Here is a 23,408-nt window from a genome sequence, read left to right on the forward strand (position 1 = left end):
GTTGTACACAGGTGCACACCTGAATGTCTTTAGCAGCAGCTTCCAATGAATCATGCTCACCAGATAACTGAGGAGCTACTAGGACAACACATAGGACTCTACCCACAAAATGCTGAACTCAGCCATGTGTATTTCTTTAATGTTTTTCCAGTTGATTTTATTATACACCCCTGGGGGTGTGTGGGAAAACACTGAATTGATGGTCAATAAGCTAAGACAAGAGGCAGTGAGTCTGTATGGCATATATAATTACCTATGGAAACATGAAGCAACATTTACCATAATGATTATGAACACAAAGGAGTCCACTCCCCAGCTTTCTTATAGACCTAGTTACTTAACCTGTCTCTAAAATTTATCCTCTGATGAACAGAGGTAATATTATCACAGAAGAGATACGGCGATTCTGATGATTACAGAAGATAAGGCAGGTAAAGCATTAAGTAACCTGCCTAACACAAAGTGATCAAAAAATGTTAGCTGCTGACTTAACTGTCACTATTGTTCTTGATAGGAAAAATTAAATAAAATGGCAAGAACAAAGGAGAAACTCTTTAAACTATAGCCTCTATGGAGTGATTGAAAACAGGTAATTCGGAGTCAGAAGCTCTGAGCTGAAACCTGAGTTCCCCTTATCAGTGATACCTGGGGCAAGTTATAAAACTTCTTCTTTGCCACTATCTTTCTATTTGAAAAAGGGAATAATTACAAAAAGGCAAAAATATATGATATATATAAGGTATTTAGGGCAGCATCTAGTCTACAATACAATATTATTATTAGATTGTAACTCATTCAGTGATTCTCTAACAAATATCCTTGGCAGTTCTATCAGAAAGCAAAATCTATGGAAACACCCAATTTTCTCGGAAAATTCAAGAATAGTTCCCCTGATAGAAATGGTCCTACCAGCACAGAGTGCATTTCCTCTTATATTCTATGAACATGCATTTGAAATTTCACAGACTTAAGTTCAACACAGACCTGGTTATCAAATCACAAACTGTGCGACTGGCCAAGTTAGTTTCTGCACTATAGGAAAGGAGTGAGTGACATCTAAAAGAAGGAGTCTTATATAACACAGATCAAAATTTGAAGTGTGTTTCTTGCTAAAGAGTCAATAAAATCTATTATAAAAATGTAGACAGGAGTTGATAAAAACTTGCCTAGTATATCATAGGATCCATAGTCCTTCTGAGTAACTGTGAGAATTGGCATAAATCTAGTTTTCGATAACTAAAATTGCCTGACACCTAAAGTGCTTGGCAAGGTTTTATGTTGTTAGCCTCTCTGAAATCCTGACTAATATAAAATTGTTATACTGCATTGTGGTTTTTGTTTTCTCCAAATACACATTCAATTCCTAATATGGTAGAAATGTTTGGATCAATTTCCAAAATGAATCCAAGAAATATCCTTGAGAATGTTTTTATAGTCAAGATACATTTAATTAATTAAAAGCAAAACCATATTAAATAACAATGTGATATAATCTCCAAAACTCCACAACTCTAGTTAATATATGAGTGGCAGTCTCCATGGTTATGTGGGACAAAAATGTCCCATTATCTTTTCTTTGGCTTACCTCAGAGTTGCTCCCCTGCAGGACTAGAGACTTGGATTTCTGATGACTTTTACTCGTGTCTTTTATAGAATTATTTCCCACTTTGGGTTCATCTGGATTAACTTCCTTTATAAATCGATGAGCAACATCCAATACACTGGATAATATCTGAGATTTTGCCTATTTAAAAAGGAACAAAATATGACTTAAAGAGACTAATATGTCAGCATAAGTAACTTTTTAACACTAAATCAAAATTTCTGCATTATGATTCATAATACCCAGTAAGTTTTAATTAATATTTTAAAAGACAAACTGACATTTTTAGCAATCATTATAATAGTGACAGCTGCCATATACTGAGGGTGCGGATGTGGACTTATCCTATTCTAAGCATTTTTAAAACTATATTATTTAATCCTTGAGGCAACTCTACACCATAACTATTTTTATCTATTTTAGGGACAAAGAAACTAGAGCTCAGAGAGTTTTAATAACCAGCCCTTGGTCACATGGTGAGTGGGTGGCAGAGCTGGGAAATGACCCCAGGTGTGTATAATTCTAATGACTCATAGCCTTTCCACTTTGCCAATCCCAAATAGATAAGGTGTGTTATTTTGTGCATATCGCAGCTAGAGAACTAAATATATCTTATCTAGTAGGAGCCTGAATAAGCAGTAATGAGTCTTCCTTGGTGATAAAATATCTTTAGAAATTATACACTATTCAAAAGTGCACATCAAGAAGTGCCTCTATCTGCAGTTTCCTAGTTAACTCCAAATTGATCCTCATTTCGTGCCTCTGCTCATGAGGTTCACTTACAGGAAAGCTTTCTCTCCTCTATCCTCATCTTTGCCTGGAAGACTCCTACTTCTCCTTCTGGAATCATTTCAAGTTACTCCCACAGGTCTAGGAACACTTCCCTGAATGTTCCTCCTCCCCAGTTATAGGTTTCCACCCTCATTATAGCTTTAAATCCCTGAACAGCTCTGTACCAACCCTCATGATGTGCCTTTCCATCATCTTTTGGTATGTCACACCATATAAGTTCATATGTTTTTAAAACTTTATATGGGTATCACAAAATAGTAAAAAGTATAGTGTGGACAGAGGGAGAAGAGCTATAGAATTAAAAACAAATAATTGAGAAAATAAATTTAAAAAAAAAAAAAAAAACTTTGGGCATGCTTCCAGAGAGGCTGACCAGGAAAAGGAAATTCTTGGGAAGGTCTTTTTCTCTGAAAGGTCTCCTCTCGGCAATTATGCTAGTCTGCTAGAGGACTCTGTAGACCTCCAGACCCCTTCTGATCTCAAACTAAATTCCCAAGGGAAGATTGAGGCTGTTCCGAGTCTCTAAGAGAACCTGGCATTAGGAAGACAAGAAATACATCTTACTTCTTAGCAAATGTCTGCAAGGCAGGGGAAAAATTCATCAGGGATCAGAAATAATTATTTTGTACTCTCCCATAGAAATACTCTTAAAATTTTCATCTAATTATCAATTTAAATAGCTACAATTATACTGAAACTATCCAGTTATAACCTTCTGTAACTCTATTAGGATTCATGCCATCTAATTCTGGAATAAATTTGGTGAACATCAAATTAACTAGTGTTATTTCACACTGAATTAATGAATTATCTATGAAAATCTGACAAATTTGACCTATTCACATATACTGGTCTCAGTAATGTGGTATTTGCTCAAAAATGTTCCAGTGATTATCAAAAAAAAAATATATAGATCTATATAGTTCTCATTTTTAACAGAATTTCAATCCAGTGCTAATGCTCCAGGCTTCCAGAAATATCTACATATTAACCAATATTTTAAAACACAGTAATCCATATAAGCCTAATTTTAAATTGCCTAAAATAAAGATCTGTCTATTTCAAAAATATTTAAGATGTCTAATTTTCATTATTTATAAAACAAAAAGCAATAGTATTAATGTTACATAAAATTACTAAGATAAAATTATCAAATATATATTTTTAAATAACACAAACCAAAAGATTGGTCCTGTCTTAGAATCCTGCTCTCAATACTCTAATAATTTTTAGGTAACATGTTAAAAAACTCAGAAATAGCAAAAGCTTTTAAGTCAGTTCTCTTGCTGAAAAGAGGATAAACATATGGGTAATCGGTAAAATTTAATTTTATATCTGAATATCTGAAAGTCTTATAATTTAGCAAATAACTAAAAAAAATAAAATCCAGTTAATGGGAATATTCTTTCCTAGAACATCATATACATTTAAATGTAATTTTCTCCTTTGAAGACTGTGTATGCATACTTTTTTCTCTTAATTTAAAAATATTCATACAAGGAGAGGGGGCTGACATTTATGATCCCTATTAAATACACAAGGACTGGGAAGTTCAGAAGACCTAGGTCAATGTCAAATGGCTGCAGAATCTTGGGGCTTAAATTAGAATAAATCTTCTTCTAACCTAACTTTTTCTTTAGCATTCTCATTAACCTTCATGACACAGAAAAATGTAGTTTACCTTTGGTTTCCTGAAACCAGACATGTTACATTTTTTGTCTAACAGATTTAAACATTGTTCAGTACTTTAAAAAATAAAACTTCATAAAGCTGTTATTCTGTATGTGATAGCCTATGCAAAAATTAGACAGTTTGGGTTCTTCTTTTTAATTTATTTTCACCTGTCCATTTTTATATTTGACCAGATACAAAAAAATAAATTATAGTCCCCCATATTAAAATGTAGGAAATAGATGTTGCTCCCAATTTATAAAAGGTAATTCCCATGGAGAATTACTGTCAGCCATTGGGGACACTGTCCCAAAAGTTTTTGTCTCTATTTAAAAGGACACATACAAATTTACAACACAAAACACAATACCTTTCACTCAATAATATAACTATCATTTTAAGTAATAAGTAACCAATGAACAAGAATGTAAAGATGTTATTGCAATATTTAAAATAGATAAAAGACTATATTAAGTATAACACAATGCCATTTATTAACAAAATGCTTTTGAATTTTAAAACTCAACTCAAAAACATTTTTCTTCTCATCTTCTAAATGTGAAAATTTAAATATAGCAATACTACTAGGCAGCAATAGGAGGAGACTGAAAGTGTATAAAATTAACTGTGCAACTGCTCTACATATTAAAAAAAATGTTTTAAAATCAAACCAAAACAGGTTTCAGGGCATATAGTAAATCATGTATTTCACTGTAGGATAGAAACTTAAACTAGAGCCAAAGAATATGATTTACTGCAAGTATTTCCAGATTTCCCCACATCCTTCACTACACTGTGTGATGGTAGGATTTCATCTGGTAACTGTTCTCAAATTCTTACCTGAACTTTTTTTTTCCCTAGAATGATATTATCTTTCAAATTACACTCTAGAAGAATTCATCACTCTGACAATGTATCATTAATCAAAGTAAAGAGTATAGCATTTTGGAATGGATGGCACCTTGTAAAAGTTAAGGTCCAAGAGCAAAAGTTTCAGTTTGGTTAGAAAAATGATGTACTTTATGGTAGTGTCAGTGTTTCAGAACTGTAACTACCATCATCATCCAAATTGCTAGCTATTCAGCAATAAATATTAATGATCCTGTTGACATAGCCATACCTTCTTATGTGATCCAGAAGTTTCAGCTCAAAGAAGTTCACACATAGTTTACACCTATGTTACTTTGCAAGTTTGAAGAAAAGTGGGAATCTCTCCTATTATATTGCTAACTTTCACCTACTTTCTAGTTGTAAAATTTTAGGAAAGATTTACTGCAAACACAGTCTTGCATTAAAAACTGAAGATTCTAGAGTCTGCAGAAGAACTGTTATGTCATTTGACTTTTCTTGGCAAATAACTATAAAGATACATTCATACACACACACACACACACACACACACAGAGAGAGAGAGAGAGAGAGAGAGAGAAATTGTCACAGAATAACTTGAAAAACATTATAAACCTATTGGTGGCAGTGACTGTTGAATATGGTTGGGACTTTAATAGATGAAATCATTTGAAGAAGATCAAGTTACATATTAAATTTACCTATTAATAAGTAAAACTTAAAAAATAAGTACAACTTTAATATGTTATGTATAGGTGAAAATAAATTTAAAATTTAAAACTTGACTTTAAAAAATTAACTTGATTTAATTTTTTTTGTTTTTTTAAATAAATGTCAGCAGGATGCATTACAATTCTTGTTACACATATACAGCACAATTTTTCATATCTCTGGTTATCTATAAAATATGTTCACACCAATTCATGTCTTCATACATGTACTTTGGATAATGATGTCCATCACATTCCACCATCCTTGCTAACCCTCTGTCCCCTCCCTTGTCCTCCCACCCCTCTGCCCTATCTAGAGCTCGTCTATTCCTCCCATGCTCCCCGCCTCCCTACCCCACTATGAGTCAGTCATCTTATATCAGAGAAAACATTCGGCATTTGTTTTTTTTGGGGATTGGCTAACTTCACTTAGCATTATCTTCTCCAATGCCATCCATTTACCTGCAAGTGCCATGATTTTATTCTCTTTTATTGCTGAGTAATATTCCATTGTGTATATATGCCACATTTTTTATCCATTCTTGACTTAAATTTTTAAAAATTATGTACACATAATTCTTAAACAACAACAACAAAAAATAAAACATGACTTTTGAGAAAATCTTCCTTCTTGATGGGAATATTTTCCCAACCACAGTTTGTTCTGGTTTCTTTGATGGGCATTACTTCACACGCAAGTGGGGAATAGGGGGATGATGTCTACGAAACTCTGGAATACTTATTGGTTCTTAAGTTTTTCCTTTCCAGCAATTCATTAATTTGAGATAATCAGGAACAAGCTTTCTTACAATTAAACCAAAACCTTAGCAACATATGGAGACAGTTTTAAAAATATTAAAATGGAAAAGTCTACTCTTAATACAAGTTCTGATTGTTTTAATGGCTTCCATGAAGTTGAGATATCTAGCAAAGATAAGTGCAGATAAGAAATTGCAGACACCTCACCCCATTCAAAATAATGGATTAATAAAGGAGACTAAATCTTGATACATGTTTTCTTTTAAAATTTAGGTTGTTATAATCTGTTAGAAGGAAAATCCTACAGTATCTACCATCACAGAGAAGGAAGTCCTGAGGGTGTTTGCTAGTGTTTTAACTAGTATTGCCAACCTATTTTATTGGGGTTCCAGGAACAAAGTACCACAAGATTTGAGTGACCTTCCCTGAACCCTAATTTTCTTTCAAATCTTTTTAATCAGGTGGGGAATGAAAAGATGTTTCCAGAATGAAAAGATGTTTAGGAATCAGTGTTGTGTTAATCAACTACACACATGTAATGAAGAATTATGTTTTAGTAAAATAAACTTTTTAAAAAATTAAAACTCACCAAAACAGTGTTCAAGATTTATTTATCTTAAAAAAAATCTACAGATAATCTTAGCATAAATTTATTCTCTAAAAATAGATTTCCCATAATCAACTCTGAATATTCTATGAAGCTTAAAAAGAGAGATATCCATAAAAGGTTTCATCTACTATTAAGAACAGAAGGAAAGAAAAGAAAAAGTTAACTTTGGTCCAAGAAGAGAAGTAAAAAGTTGAAAAGCAAAAAGAGGGGATTTCCATAAAGCAGAAAGCTGAAAAAGAAAGACAGAAGTTGAGGAAATTTTTCTATATAAATTCATAAAGAAACAAGAGAAAACTAAATATTTATATGGTGAAAGAAAATTGTGATGGGGGGACTCACAGCAGAATCATGTTTTTAAATCTAGTTCTGCTCATCATATTTCTAAAAACAGATACGGTATTTGCATGAATAGTACAACAAATCAATGGTATAGAAATAACTACTTATTGCACTTATGGCAAGCTAGACAGGAATCATATCCTGGAAGTGTAAAATTCATGTGGCTGAAGTTTATTGCTTATTCCAGCAACATAGTTATGTTGAAGCAGAACTTAAGATCCTTAGATTTACCTTTCCTGTAAAGGTCTGATTTTTATCAGGTTTTATTAATCAATGATTTACATATTATTATGCATCCTTGACACAAAAAGAGATAATGAAAATGAGCAAGGATCTGGAGGTATACATTTTACTACAAATGTAATTTATTATTCAATAAATGATGCCAAATATAACTAATCTGAAATATTAAGTATAATCATAATTACAATTTAGTACAATCATAAAATAATATCTTAAAATAATGAAATAAAACACATACAATCCAGTTAAAACATTTTAAAATAAGACAAGATAACAATATGTAATAGCTTGAAAAGTAATGTATTGTCAAAAATTTTAATTACCTCATATCAAGGAAAATAGCATGATTTAGAGATAAATAATTGTGCCTTTTAAATTTGATTATAATAATAAAAATTTCTACTTAACAATCTTAAAAGCCAGTCAGTATAGCAAAAAAAAAAAAAAAAAAAAAAAAGCCACACAGGAAATTCACACCTGCAATCTTGCTTTTATTTGCAGTTTTGATGCCATGTAATTATGTACTATATTAATTATCTTACCAAAGTACTTACTGTTGTTTTCAACTAATATTACATGTATAATTCATCCAGATGAGTTAGCTGTTCTCAGCAATTACTCATATTTGAGCTACATGAGGAACAAATGATTTTGTATGCAATGATTTGAATAACAGATTTTTCAACATAGATGGGAAAACTCACTAACAAATAGCAATCAAAAATTTGCCATATTTGGTTTTTAAATATAGTATTGCTCATGCATCAGAATTGGACAATTTTTACTCCATAAAGATAAATGAACATAAAATATAGCAAACAAAACTACTGTAAAACCTCCCAAACTCCATGGAAAAATATCAAGCGCTGAAATAGGTAGCACCTGCAAATTATAAAGGATCCTCAAATATCCAGCATCAATATGATTGAGTAAAGTTCAGACATTTGGTTAGACTAATGACCTTTACAGTCTCCTCCAAATTTGATATTCTACTATCCTCTATTTGGATTAGGAGGAAGTCAGTATTTCCAAACATGCTCTGATAAATTGAGCTCAAAACTTTAATTCACTGTTTTATATCAAAAGTCTTCCAATGTGTATATTACTATACCATTATTGAAAATAGCCCTAAGTTGTTTTCAACAATGCTGTATTGTTAATTACATGCACTATGTTGACCCCCAGATCCCTAGGACTTATTCATCTTGTTAACTTTAATTTCATCCCTATTGAACAACATCTTCCCATTTCTTCTCCCTCCTATCCATTAGTAACGCTATTTTATTCTGCTTCTGTAAGGTTTTATTTAGATATCTCACCTAAGGTATCTATTTTAGATACCTCACATAAGTGGAATTACACAACATTTGTTCCTTACTTATTCCACCACTTAGCACACACACCTTCTAGGTTCACATTAAGTTTTCTTACCACATGCACACATGTGCACACACACAACAAGGGAACACAGAGAACATGTAGAGGTAATAGATGTTTAATTTCATAATTGTGATGATGATATCATGGGTGTATGCATATGTCAAAATATTATTTTTATATATTAAATGAAAGTTTTTTATTTCAATTATACCCAATAAGACTGTGTGTGGGGGGGAAATCCTTGAACTAGTGATTCTTTGGATTCATGGTCACTAATGTAATTTAATTTTCTAGGCATTTAATGTAAATGGTGTAGGTGTAGGGTTGAATTTCTACTATTACTTCATCCTGATTAATAAAGCTGGATATAAGTAGCACCTGCTATGAGCAGAATCCTTGTATGTCTGTTGCTGTTTAATCTGTTCCTTATAGTAGCCCTTCAGAGCTCTGAGATACATATATGAGTTCTATCTACTAAGATTCCCCTTAACACAAACATCACAGGGACACCCTCCTTTCCTTTTGAGATTGAGTTAGGTCTTCTCTGACTGATTCAGGCAGGCCTTACACTTTAGCTACACTCTGTTTTATCAGTTAGTCTGTCTGTCACTTGCTTCTATAATATATTCCCTAAACCACTTAAGTTCTCCCAACTCTTTACCAATGTTGTAGTCACTTTGGAAAATAGTCTGACAGTTCCCCAGTCAAAAAAGGAACAACCATATAATTCAGTATTTCTACTACCGGTGATATAGTCAAGAAAAATTTGAAATACAAGCACATGCAAAAAGTTGTATACACATATTCATAACAGCATATTCCTAGTAGTTCAAAGGTAGAAACAACCTAAATATCTATTATATGATGAATCCATGAATTATGGTTATATCCATACAATGGAATGTCATTTGACACAAAAATAAATGTAAAACTGAAATGTGCTACAACATGAATAAACCTAGAAAATATTATGCAAGTAAAAGAAAACAATCATAAAAGACTACATATATATTATTCCTTTCTTATAAAATGTTCAATATATATAGCCAGGGGTGGTGGCATATGCCTGTAATCCCAGCAGTATGGGAGCTTGAGACAGGAGGATCTTGAGTTCAAAGCCAGCCTCAGCAAAGGCGAGATGCTAAGCAACTCGGTGAGACCCTGTCTCTAAATAAAATACAATAGGGCTAGGGATGTAGCTCAGTGGTTGAGTGCCCCTGAGTTCAATCCTCAGTACTCACCCCCCACCCCCCAAAGAAATGTTCAATATAGGTTAATCTATAGAGATGGAAACTAGATAAGTGGATGTCAGAAGGATGGGGGAGGGTCAGATAATGGGAGGATGAGGATAGTAGCAAAAGGATATGAAGTGTTTTTTTTTTTTTTATTTGAGGTGACAATGTTCAAAAATGATTTGTGCTGATAGTTCACATATCTGTGAATATGCTAAAACCTACTTTACTTTGAATAAATTTATGGCATATAAATTATATCTTACTAAAGCATTTTTTAAAAGAAATCTTGTAGTGAATACTGGACAATTGTTTTTCATTGATCTTTTGAGAGTCCCAATCTATCTTTTGAAGTTCTTTTTTTTTTTAATTGGTTGTTCAAAACATTACAAAGCTCATGACATATCATCTTTCATACATTTGATTCAAGTGAGTTATGAACTCCCATTTTTACCCCAAATACAAATTGCATAATCACATCAGTTACACATTCACAATTTTTACATAATGCCATATTAGTGACTGTTGTATTCTGCTGCCTTTCCTATCCCCTACTATACCCCCCTCCCCTCCCATCTTCCCTCTCTACCTCATCTGTTGTTGTTCAGTTCTCTCCCTTGTTTTTTTTCCCTCCCTTTCCCCTCACAACCACTTATATGTGATTTCATATAACATTGAGGGTTTCCTTCCATTTCCATGCAATTTCCCTTCTCTCTCCCTTTCCCTCCCACCACTCATCTCTGTTTAATGTTAATCTTTTCCTCATGCTCTTCCTCCCTGCTCAGTTCTTAGTTGCTCTCCTTAAATCAAAGAAGACATTTGGCATTTGTTTTTTAAGGATTGGCTAGCTTCACTTAGCATAATCTGCTCTAATGCCATCCATTTCCCTGCAAATTCCATGATTTTGTCATTTTTTAGTGCTGCATAATACTCCATTGTGTATAAATGCCACATTTTTTAATCCATTCATCTATTGAAGGGCATCTAGGTTGGTTCCACAGTCTAGCTATTGTGAATTGTGCTGCTATGATCATTGATGTGGCAGTATCCCTACAGTACTCTCTTTTAAGGTCCTCAGGGAATAGTCCGAGAAGGGCGATAGCTGGGTCAAATGGTGGTTCCATTCCCAGCTTTCCCAGGAATCTCCATACTGCTTTTCATATTGGCCGCACCAATTTGCAGTCCTACCAGCAATGTACCAGTGTACCCTTTTCCCCACATCCTTGCCAACACTTATTGTTGTTTGACTTCATAATGGCTGCCAATCTTACTGGAGTGAGATGGTATCTTAGGGTGGTTTTGATTTGCATTTCTCTGACTGCTAGAGATGGTGAGCATTTTTTCATGTACTTATTGATTGTATGTCCTCCTCTGAGAAGTGTCTGTTCAGGTCTTTGGCCCATTTGTTGATTGGGTTATTTGTTATCTTACTGTTTAATTTTTTGAGTTCTTTGTATATTCTGGAAATTAGGGCTCTATCTGAAGTGTGAGGAGTAAAGATTTGTTCCCAGGATGTAGGCTCCCTATTTACTTCTCTTATTGTTTCTCTTGCTGAGAAAAAACTTTTTAGTTTAAGTAAGTCCCATTTGTTTATTCTTGTTATTAACTCTTGGGCTATGGGCGTCCTATTAAGGAATTTGGAGCCCGACCCCACAGTATGTAGATCGGAGCCAACTTTTTCTTCTATCAGGCGCAGGGTCTCTGATTTGATATCAAGCTCCTTGATCCATTTTGAGTTAACTTTTGTGCATGGTGAGAGAAAGGGGTTCAGCTTCATTTTGTTGCATATGGATTTCCAGTTTTCCCAGCACCATTTGTTGAAGATGCTATCCTTCCTCCATTTCATGCTTTTAGCCCCTTTATAAATATAAGAAAGTTGTAATTTTATGGATTGGTTTCTGTGTCCTCTATTCTGAACATTGGTCCACCTGCCTGTTTTGGTACCAGTACCATGCTGTTTTTGTTACTATTGCTCTGTAGTACAGTTTGAAATCTGGTATCGCTATACCTCCAGATTCACACTTCCTGCTTAGAATTGCTTTTGCTATTCTGGGTCTTTTGTTTTTCCATATGAATTTCATGATTGCTTTATCAATTTCTACAAGAAATGCCGTTGGGATTTTGATTGGCATCGCATTAAACCTGTAGAGAACTTTGGGTAATATTGCCATTTTGATGATGTTAGTTCTGCCTATCCATGAACAGGGTACATTTTTCCATCTTCTAAGATCTTCTTCTATCTCTCTCTTTAGGGTTCTGAAGTTTTCATTGTATAAATCTTTCACCTCTCCTCTTTTGTTAGGTTGATTCCCAAGTATTTTATTTTTTTTGAGGATATTGTGAATGGAGTGGTTTTCCTCATTTCCATTTCAGAAGTTTTGTTGCTGATATACAGGAATGCCTTTGATTTATGCGTGTTGATTTTATATCCTGCCACTTTGCTGAATTCATTTATTAACTCTAGCAGTTTCTTTGTAGACCCTTTTGGGTCTGTTAGATATATTATCATATCATCCACAAATAGTCATAATTTAAGTTTTTCTTTTCCTATTTTTATGCCTTTAATTTCTTTTGTCTGTCTAATTGCTCTGGCTAGTATTTCAAGAACTAAATTGAATAGAAGTGGTGAGAGAGGGCATCCCTGTCTAGTTCCAGATTTTAGAGGGAATGCCTTCAGTTTTTCTCCATTTAGAATGATGCTAGCCTGAGGCTTAGCATAGATAGCTTTTACAATGTTGAGGTAAGTTCCTGTTATCCCTAGTTTTTCTAGTGTTTTGAACATAAAGGAATGCTGTACTTTGTCGAATGCTTTTTCTGCATCTATCGAGATGATCATATGGTTCTTATCTTTAAGTCTATTGATGTGGTGAATAACATTTATTGATTTCCGTATATTGAACCAGCCTTGCATCCCAGGGATGAATCCTACTTGATCATGGTGCACAATTTTTTTGATATGCTTTTGTATTTGATTCACCAGGATTTTATTGAGAATTTTTGCATCTAAATTCATTAGAGATATTGGTCTGTAGTTTTCTTTCTTTGAAGTGTCTTTGTCTGGTTTCGGGATCAGGGTGATGTTGGCCTCATAGAATGAATTTGGAAGAGCTCCTTCTTTTTCTATTTCTTGAAATAGCTGGAAAAGTATTGGTATTAATTCTTCTTTGAAGGTTTTGTAAAACTCTGCTGTACACCCATCCGGTCCAGGGCTTTTCTTGGTTGGTAGTCTTTTGATGGCCTCTTCAATTTCTTCCTTTGTTATTGGTCTGTTTAAATTGTGTGTGTCTTCCTGACTCAATCTGGGCAGATCATATGACTTAAGAAATTTATCGATATCTTCACTATCTTCTATTTTATTGGAATATAGGGTTTCAAAGTACTTTCTAATTATCTTCTGTATTTCTGTAGTGTCTGTTGTGATATTGCCTTTTTCATCCCGTATATTAGTAATTTGAGTTCTCTCTCTTTTTCTCTTCATTAGCATGGCTAAGGGTCTGTCAATCTTATTTATTTTTTCAAAGAACCAACTTTTAGTTTTATCAATTTTTTCAATGTTTTTTTTTTGTTTCAATTTCATTGATTTCCGCTCTGATTTTAATTATCAAAAACTTAAAGGCACTGCTTCCCCAGTTAACTAAATTTTCAAATTCTCAAAGCTACATAAAACCTCTATTGGCATCTATCTACTCTGAAGCATACGGGCAGGAATATCAGCTGGCCAGCAGAAAAGTAGCCCTTGTTCATTTCTAGTGGGAGTCTTGCAGGAGATAAAGAAGAGGAAACGCTCCTACAGTGAGAGGTATATATGAGGTATATATGAGGCTTATGATTCTCATTTCCAACTAGAGTTCATCTTAATCTCATGGCTTCCAGAATCCCACAGTGGATGTGCCAGCTACAAAGCTAATCACACTCAAGGAGCTCTCATTTCACTGGATGTATGCATAGTTTTTCTGTTCAGACAAAATTTTCCAATCGGAAGTTTTATTCCCATTAAGTATATTACCTAGGAACCTTTTTTCTGCTTCCCAGAAAGTCAACTAAAGATCAAATTCTGAAGCTTAAGAGAATGAATTTTGTTTTAAACCCTTCATCAACATGGCACATTAGCATAAATTATTTTAATTAATATTTGGTCAATGAATTCTAAAGATTTCAAAATTCAAAGAAAACCAAACTTTGCAACCTAAAATATAATTTTAAGTTTTTTCAGGAGGTTGATCATATCATTAGAGATTCATTCATATTTTAATTCACTTAAAAATTGATTTATGTAGATCAGGTACAGACACTGAGAATACAGTGGTGAACAAGACAGAAATAATCCTTCTAACATGATTTGAAATTTATCAGAAGTACAAAAGAATGAAATCGGTAGCAATATACTTTTAAAATATCCTTGGATAGAGGAAGTACAAAGTGATAGCAATCATACTGAAGGACAGTGCACACAGACTAAAGTGAAATGAATAAGCCTCATTCATATTTAAGAAACCAGTTTGAAAATGAGAAGCCTCAGTAGTTCATATACATTTTAACTAGTATTACCTAGTATTTATAAATAGCAGCTTTACATTTTTTCAGAATTTTTTTATAATCTGGACTCTCAAATCATGTGAATTATAACAATTCAATTGGAGAGGAATATTTGCATATTTCTATTTTATTGATGACTTTAGGAGAAGAAATGAGCATTCTCAGCTCTGCCCCTTCTGGTTCTCTTAAGTGCTGCATGCCAAGGATATTATCATCTGGATAGCCATGACATTTGGGGTAGGCTCTTTCTATAGAAAATGTCTACAGCTTGGACAAAACACATTCAATACAAGAAAGGATCAGGAAGTTAAATTTGTTTTAATATTCATGTCTCAACTACCAATTCTGATTGTGTCAATAATAATAAAGTAAATATTTTCATTTCTACCTTCTGACTCCGATATTTATTTCTCAATTGGTTCATGATTTGGAAAGCAAAGGAAAATACACTATGTACTAACCTTCAAAAATCCCAGTGAACTCTAAAATTATGCTAACAATTACCTGTAATTTCACCCTGAACTCCGTATTATCATGTGTCTAGTTTTCACAGAAAATAACTGCTGAGATTTGCCTCCCTGAGTTTTACTAGAGAGTGCTCTGAGAACAACACCTGTAAGCAAGTAAAGGAAGGGGTATTGGACAAAGAGAAAGATGAACTCCAAAGCCAATCACAAAAGAGGAATTGTAAAGGCCCATCCTAGTTGTGCCAAATGGAGGCAAGGGAGCTGTTGGGATTCTACTGAGCTGAACTATGATTTGGGTGTTCCTACTGAAACTCAAGTTGCAACTTAATCCCCATTGCGAAATATTAATAGGTGGGACCCTGTGAGATCTTTAAGAGGTGATTGGGTCCTGAGGACAGAGACTCTATGGGTGAAATAATCTATTCATTGATTAAAAGATTAATGCACTAACAGGTGTATCTTGTGTCTGGATTTAGTATAAAAATAGGTGAGGTTCTCTTCCATGCACCACTCTTACTACATGATGCCCTGTATGACCTCAGGACTCTAGAGAGAGTTCATGTCAGCAAGAAAGCCCCCACCAGATGCAGCCCTTTCAAGTATCCAGCCTCCAAAACCATGAGCTGAGTAAATTTTTATTCTTTACAAATTATCCAGTCTATGGAATTAAGTTATAGTAAAAGAAAATAAAGACAAGACTGCCTCTAGGAGGGATATAATGTAAGAAGCAGCAGGCAGTTCCCTCTGGGAAAGGGAGACTCCTGGGAAGGTCTTCAATGGTAGCCCATCAGCAGACAATGCTCTAGCAGCAGAGGAGTGAGGACTCATGTACTTGAGGCCCTGGGGTCTGCTGTCAAATCTACAGATGCATATACATAGCATTTAAAACTGGCCCTGGTAAGATCATCCAGGTAATTATGATATTATCCCAAATGACTAGTGATGATCTGAAAATGCTGGGTTGTTCTTAATATTAACAAGATACTAATAATGTGATACCTAAAAGCCAACATTGGTCATTGTCAATTTAAAAAAAAATCTATAAAGTTACCATGTGTAAACTGTATTCTGACATGAACTGAGGCTGAGTCCAGTAATTACATTCCTACAAGTTTGCTCAATATACATTCCCAATTATAATCATATTTATACAGCCATTCCTTTGAGAAAAAAAGGGCTCATACCCGAAAACATGGGAATTTGACCTTGATTTTCTCTCTCATTACTAATCATCCCCCTTTTCAAGGTTTCTTTATCCAGTTAAGAACATCTTCATTTCAATTAAGAAAAGATACCACAATCTACTAATGATTTACCAAGCTAACCTCCCTTGTGCATACCACACTTTTCACAATAGAATGCCTTTTGTTTGTTTTCCCCAATCTTCTTTTCCCTCTGATTAACTTTGTCTCTTCTGTATGATTATATGTTGTTAGAAGGAAACAGGATTGCCTCATACTAAGAACTTATTTATCATCTGGGAAAAAAAATCTTCATCTCAACCCTCAGTGTTGATGATTTTCTAAATACAGAAGTTAATTTTTTTACTAAGTAATTCCTCTCATGCATCTATGCTTTGTTCTGCAGATATTTAACTATTTAACAGAGGTTGGAGAAGGCAAATAAACTTGAAATGCTCTGAATCACTGCCAAGTACAAATCAATCATAAGTCAAAAGAAACACCCTTTGAAATTATAGTGTGAGTCAACATGGATATAGTAACTGTTTGCTTTCAATTTTTCAGGGATTTATCTCTTAAGTAAAACAAGATATGCCGGTACAAAAAATGGTCCGTAGTGGCTGAATCACAAGACTAACTGGGCCATAGAATAGCAGCTGAAATGGTTTGCAGGTCTGCAACTCTCAAATTTAGCTACATTTTATAATAACTAGAAGTGGAATCATAGGTTAAAGAATATAGAGTATAACAGCCGTTAGCCTAGAAAACTTGCTTTTTATACAGTAATACTTACTATCCACCCAATAAGATGTCTGCCCTGACTTCTCAAATTATGTAAGATTTTAGAAGTCAACAAAGCCTCGTGACTTTAATAGTTACCAAAATGGTGAAAACCATGAATACAGTATCACTGGCCAAAGAGAGCTAGGCTAAAATAGATTGCCCCTTGTTGACTAGCCAAGTGGCTGTCAAAGCCAAGGCAGGTAGGGGGTGGGGAGATAACAGAAACAAGGGGAGAATAAAGGCAAGGTGACTGAAAAAACTACAAGGCTAAATGACGAACAGTAACAGGAAGAGAAGGACAGAAAGCCAAAGGGACAACTGAAACCAAGATGTGATGGCAGGGAACAAGCAAGGCCATGACATTAAACAACAGGGAAGCACTAACCAGAACAGTGACCTTTTTAGGGGGGATGTTGGGTTATACAACTGACATCAGCTAGTCGAGACCTCTTTCTTATTAACTGTTATAATCACAGGAAATCAAAATCATGGACATGGCTAACTAATAAAGAGTGGAACTATATTCACGGCACTTTGTCTACTAAGACAGTATGTAAAACATACTGTATGTAAAACATTTTGAAATAATTCTTTCAAAAAGCGAATTTCATTCATTCATCATTACCTGTATTTAAGGAATGCAACATGATTTAATATATAAACGTGTACATATAATAGATATATTCATAGTGCAATGAATACTGGTGCCAATCATGTCAACATGCTCATTATCTCATATAGTTAACTCTTACATTTTCTTGTAGTAACAGCAACAATATACATATAGTGGAATATCATTCAGCAAAAACAGGAGATAATGTAATTCTCAACAACAGGGATAAACCTAGAGGACATTATGCAAGTGAAATAAGCCAGGCACAGACAGAAAAATACTGCCTGATTTCACTAACATGTGGAATCTTAAAAAAATAACTTATTGATTTATAACTTTGTTTCTTGAATAGAGAAACTTACTTAAATTATCTGGAAAATATTGTCTCCTTCAAAGTCCTTCATTCCCTAGCTATCTTAGTGGGTGAAAAGAACCAGTCAATTTTATGGTTATGTAAAAACAGAATAAGAGCAACATAGGTTTAGTTTCTGGTACAGGTGGTCTGTGCATGTTTTGCCAAGTACCAATAACACCATTCCACTTTCCTAGTAGAAAATGTACTTCCCATGACTTGCCCAAAGAGAGTATTGTCCACTAAGAGGAGGGCAATATAAAAAAGCAATACAAACATCAAAGAGACACTTTTAAAAAAATTCTTACTTCATGTTATATATATATTGCATTATGTATATATGTATATATGTATATATGTATGTATGATTTATATAATGTCATGTACATATATATAACATTAAGTAAGAGAAGAACCCCTATATTTGGAGAAACTTGTCCAGAATCCACATAGGCTATATGCTCATTGAGTTGTATACTTATGTAATTCATTCATACTAACTTTTAGAGATGAATGTTTGTTCTATAATCTGAGATTCACTGGGAACTTAAAGATCATCTTACTATTTGTGGCTTGCCAACCTTTCCTCTTCTGCAATCAAAACTAGGAAATGTGATGCTGACAGAATCACAAGTGTTCTTACCACAAAACTTTAAAAAAAGAAAGAAAAAGAAATTGGTGGTGTGAAGTGACTGATATGCTCATTCGCTTGCCTTTGAAGATTGTTTCACAAAGTATATGTATATCAAAACATGATACTGCATACCTGCACACCAATTGTATATAATTGGTATCTGTCAATTATTGCTCAATAAAGAGAGCAAAAATAGTCTTCAGGTTGCTACAAACATTCTGCAAAGACACTACCTAACCCAAAGAAACTTTATGGAAGAAAGAATATTTTTAATCACATATTTTTAATTACATAGCATATGACACTTAATACACATTTAGGAAACATTTTCTCACTTTCCCAGTCAATTTTATGTTTAGAATTGTATAAGATTGTAATATACAACATCCCATTTTAGTGATGCTAATATAAAAGAGAAAAATGTTCAAAAATGTTTAGAAAGCATCCTCTATGCCATGTTGCTTTTAGTAAGCGTGATATGACTCATACTATATCTACATCTGGGTCACAGTAAGCAATATCACAGCAAAGTCCAGTTGTATGTGTGTGACGAGGGGAGCAAAGGGAGAGGGATGAAAGGAAAAAGACAAGGGAAAGGAGAATCGGACTCAGATATATTCTGAAGCTCAAATTCTGAAGTTAAGGGAAGGAGTCAGTTCTCATTATTCTTAATCTTCCCTACAAGCAAGCACAATACTTCAATTTACTAGTGGTCACTCAGAAAATGTCGGAATAAATATTTTGATAAATGAAAAATTCCCAGTAAAATCATACAGTGGAGTACTCATACTATTTACCTTCAAAGCTGAGGGCATTTAGTTAAATTCTATATTATTTATATATTAGACTCGCTTTTTTAATTAGTAAGTTGCATTTGTGTTTTAATTTTAAGGTTTTAATTTTTCTCCACTGAACTTTTCTGAAATTAACACATGTAAATTGTTCAAATTAACAGGTTTCATTGTGAAGTTTCCATATATGTATATATCATGCATCAGTCATGTTCACCATCACTTCTACCCTCTCATGTCTTTCCATCTCCCCCATATTCTCCCAGTCCTCTTCCTGTTTACTAATAGTCCCTCTTCTACTTTTAGGTCTCATTTTTAATTTTTATGGGTTTAGTTTTCACATATGAGAGAAAACATATGTGATATTTGTTTGTTTTCCCAGGTCTGGTTTATTTTGCTTAGTTCTCTCCATCCTGCAAATGACATGATTTGGTTCTTTAATTCTTATATGTATTAAAATTTCTAATAAATATAAGTGATGAGAGTAGGCACCCTGGCTTTCAGTATTAGATATGGGTTTGTCACATATAGTCTTTTTTTTGTTGTTGAGGTATGATCCTTCTGTAACTAATTTTATCACAATTTTTATCATGAAGGGATGTGGAATATCACCCAAAGCTTATTCTGTATCCACTGCAGTGTTCACAAGTTTTTTTTTTTATTATTGATATTATTTATGTGCTATATTTATTGATTTTTTGTAGGTTGAACCATCTTTACTTGCCTGGAGTGAAACCAATTTGATCATGGCATATGCTCCTTAATGTGCTGTTGAATTTGATTTCCAAGTATTTTATTGAGGTTGGTTTGTTTTTCAGTACTGATAACTGAATGCAGAAATTCATGCATGGAAAGCAAGCACTATATCATAGAGTGATGTAGCCCTTTTCATTAATTTTTAACTTTGAGACACAGTCTGATTAAATTGCCCAGGCTGGCCTCAAATTTGTAATCCTTCTACTTCAGCTTCCCAAGTATTTTAGATTATAGGTATGTACCAATAGCCAAGCTATTCAGGAATTTTGCATCTAAGTTTACCAGGGATATTGATCTGTAGTTCTGGTTTTGGTGGCAGGCTAATATTAGTTTCATAGGATGGCTTTAAAAGGCTTTCTATTTCATAGGATAGACTGGTGAGCTTGCTGTTAGTTCTTTGGAAGTCCAGGGAAATCCTGGCATTTTCTTTGTTGAGAGATTTTTGTTATTAATTCTGTCTCATTTCTGGCTATTGGTGGATATGTTTTTTTTTAATTCTCTTGGTTCAATTTTGATAGGTCATACATGTCCAGAAATTTGTCCATTTCTTTTAGATTTTTCAATTTACTTGAATACAGTTTTCCAAAATATTCTCTAATGGTTTTTTGAATTTCAGTGACATCTATTGCAATATCTCCTTCTTCATCTTTGATTTAAATTTTTATTTTCCCTCTTTCTTTTGGTTATGTAAGCTAATAGTTTGTCAATTTTGTTTATCTTTTCAAAGAACCAACTCTTTCATTGATCCCTTGCATTGTTCTTTTAGTCCCCATTTTATTTTATGCTCTGATCTTTGCTATCTCTTTCCATCTACTACTTTGGGTTTAATTTGTTCTTCTTTTGCTGAGATACATTATTAAGCTATTTATTTAAAATCATTCTGCCTTGTAATGCAAAAAACAACAACAACAACAACAACAACAAAGTACATGTATAAAGACATGAATTGGCTTGAACATACTTTATATACAAAGATATGAAAAATCATCCTCTATATGTGTAATATGAATTGTAATGCATTCTGCTGTCATGTATTTAAAAAAATAAAATCAATCAAATGAAGGAGAAGGAGGAGGAGGAGGAGGAGGAGGAAGAAACCATGCCTGTCCACCATCCTCCCGAGTGCCTGGCACAGAATGCCATACCTGAGGCACAGGTTGAACTCAGTGTGTATTTTCTGATGAATAAATGATATATCTGGCAGATGATCCTAAAAAAATAAAATAAAATCATCTGCCTTTATTTACTTATTGTTTGGTTTTGGGGTTTTTGTTTTTGTTTTAATGTGAGCATTCATTTCAATAGACCTCCCTCTCATTACTGCTTTTGCTCTAAACCACAGGTTTCATTCAGTATGTTGAGATTCCATTTTCATTTGATTTTAGAAATTTCTGAATTTCCTCTCTGGTTTCTTCAATGACACACTATTTGCTCAAAATGCATGTTGTTCAATCTCTATATGATTGCAGAATTTCTGTACTTTTCTCTTGCTGTTGATTCTTGCTTCATTCTCTTTTGATATGATGAAATATAAGACATTATTTATATTTTTTGAATTTGTTAAAAACTTGTTATGCAGCCTAATATATAATATCATTTGGAAGAAGTTCCATATGTTGATTTAAAAAAAAGGATTATTCTGGATCATTTGAATTGGATAATCTGTAGATTTCTATTAAGTCCATTTGATCTATAGTACAAATTAATTCTGATGTTTGTTTGTTGACTTTTTTTTTTTTTGGTCTGGATGAGCTATCTATTGACAAAAGTGGCATACTGAGGGCTGGGGCTGGGGCTCAGCAGTAGCACACTTGCCTGGCATGTGTAAGGCACTAGGTTTGATTCTCAGCACCATATATAAAAAAATAAAATAAAGGTCTATCAACAACTAAAAAATATATTTTAAAAAGTGATGTATTGAAGTCATTCACAATTATTATATACAGTTCTATCTCTCTTTATGTCAAGTAGTTCTTGTTACAGAAAATTGGGTGCTTTGACATTCATTGTATATAGATAGTCATTATCTTCTTGACCAATTGTTCTCATTTTTGGTATGTAGTCACCTTTGCCTCCTGATTTTTTCATAAAGTCTATTTTGTCAGTGCATTTGTTTTATTTTCTTGAAATATCATTTGCATCATTTCACTTTCAATCTGCATTTGTCTTTGCAGTTGAGGTGAACTTGCACGCTGCATGTTATGCTTAGGATATGAGATGTCCACCAAAAACTTATGTGTGAGACAATGCAAGAATGTTCAGAGATGAAATGATTAGATCATGAACATTTTAACCTAATTAGTGGATCAACCAATGTATATCAACTAATATAATAAATATGGACTATACTGGGTGGTAAACACAGGGAGGTAGAATGTGGCTGGGGGGAATAGGTCACTGGGGGATGCCTTTGGGGTTCATATTTTGTCCCTGCTGAGTGGAGCTCTCTGTTTCACAGTTGCCATGTTCTGAGCTGATTTATTTCTTTTTTTTCCACCTTGTTCTTTATTTATTTTTACTTCTTACATACATGTCAATAGTGCAATGCATCACAATCATAATTATCCATTCACATCACAATTTTTCGTAACTCTGTATATAAAGTATGTCCACGCCAAATTATGCCATTATACATGAGCTCTCTTTTTTGCATTACAATTCTTAATATACCTTTATACTACAATTTATCATATATCTGTTTGTATATAAGGTATGTTGACACCAAATTCACATCTTCATACTTGTATTTTGTATAATGATGAGGGTCTCCTTCCACCATCCATGCTATTCCCCTTCTCCCTACCTTTCTCTCCCACCCCTATTCCCTATCTAGAGGTAATCTTCCAATACTCCCTTCTACCATGAGGTTCTGCCTCATCTCAGACCCAGTGGGGTCGGTTAATCATGGACTCAACCTCTAAAACCTTGAGCCAAAATAAACTTTGCCTTCTCTGAGTTGCTCTTGTTGGGTATTTTAATCACAATGATGAAAAAGGTAACTAAGACACAGCATATTGTTGGTTCTTGTTTTTTTAAACCATTGTGGTTGATTTATCCAATCAACCTCTTTTAATTGGTAAATTGAGATGATTTACATTCAGGAGTAT

The 23,408-nt window shown here is 33.7% G+C and overlaps 1 protein-coding gene across 2 annotated transcripts in view; it reads right to left on the reverse strand.

The window, feature by feature from the left end:
• The window catches only part of Zbbx (zinc finger B-box domain containing), a 138,454-nt gene that overhangs the window by 75,095 nt on the left and 39,951 nt on the right, over positions 1–23,408 (reverse strand). For both annotated transcript variants that reach the window (XM_046422883.2, XM_058572245.1), the window contains exon 8: positions 1,586–1,744. In XM_046422883.2, the coding sequence (XP_046278839.1) occupies positions 1,586–1,744 (159 nt within the window). The remainder of the gene's footprint in view (positions 1–1,585; positions 1,745–23,408) is intronic.

The sequence above is a fragment of the Marmota monax genome, unplaced genomic scaffold (assembly GCF_021218885.2).
Source record: "Marmota monax isolate L192 unplaced genomic scaffold, Marmota_monax_Labrador192_F-V1.1 WCK01_AAM20220418_F8-fsc00110, whole genome shotgun sequence".
In the NCBI taxonomy this organism is placed as follows: Eukaryota; Metazoa; Chordata; class Mammalia; order Rodentia; family Sciuridae; genus Marmota; species Marmota monax.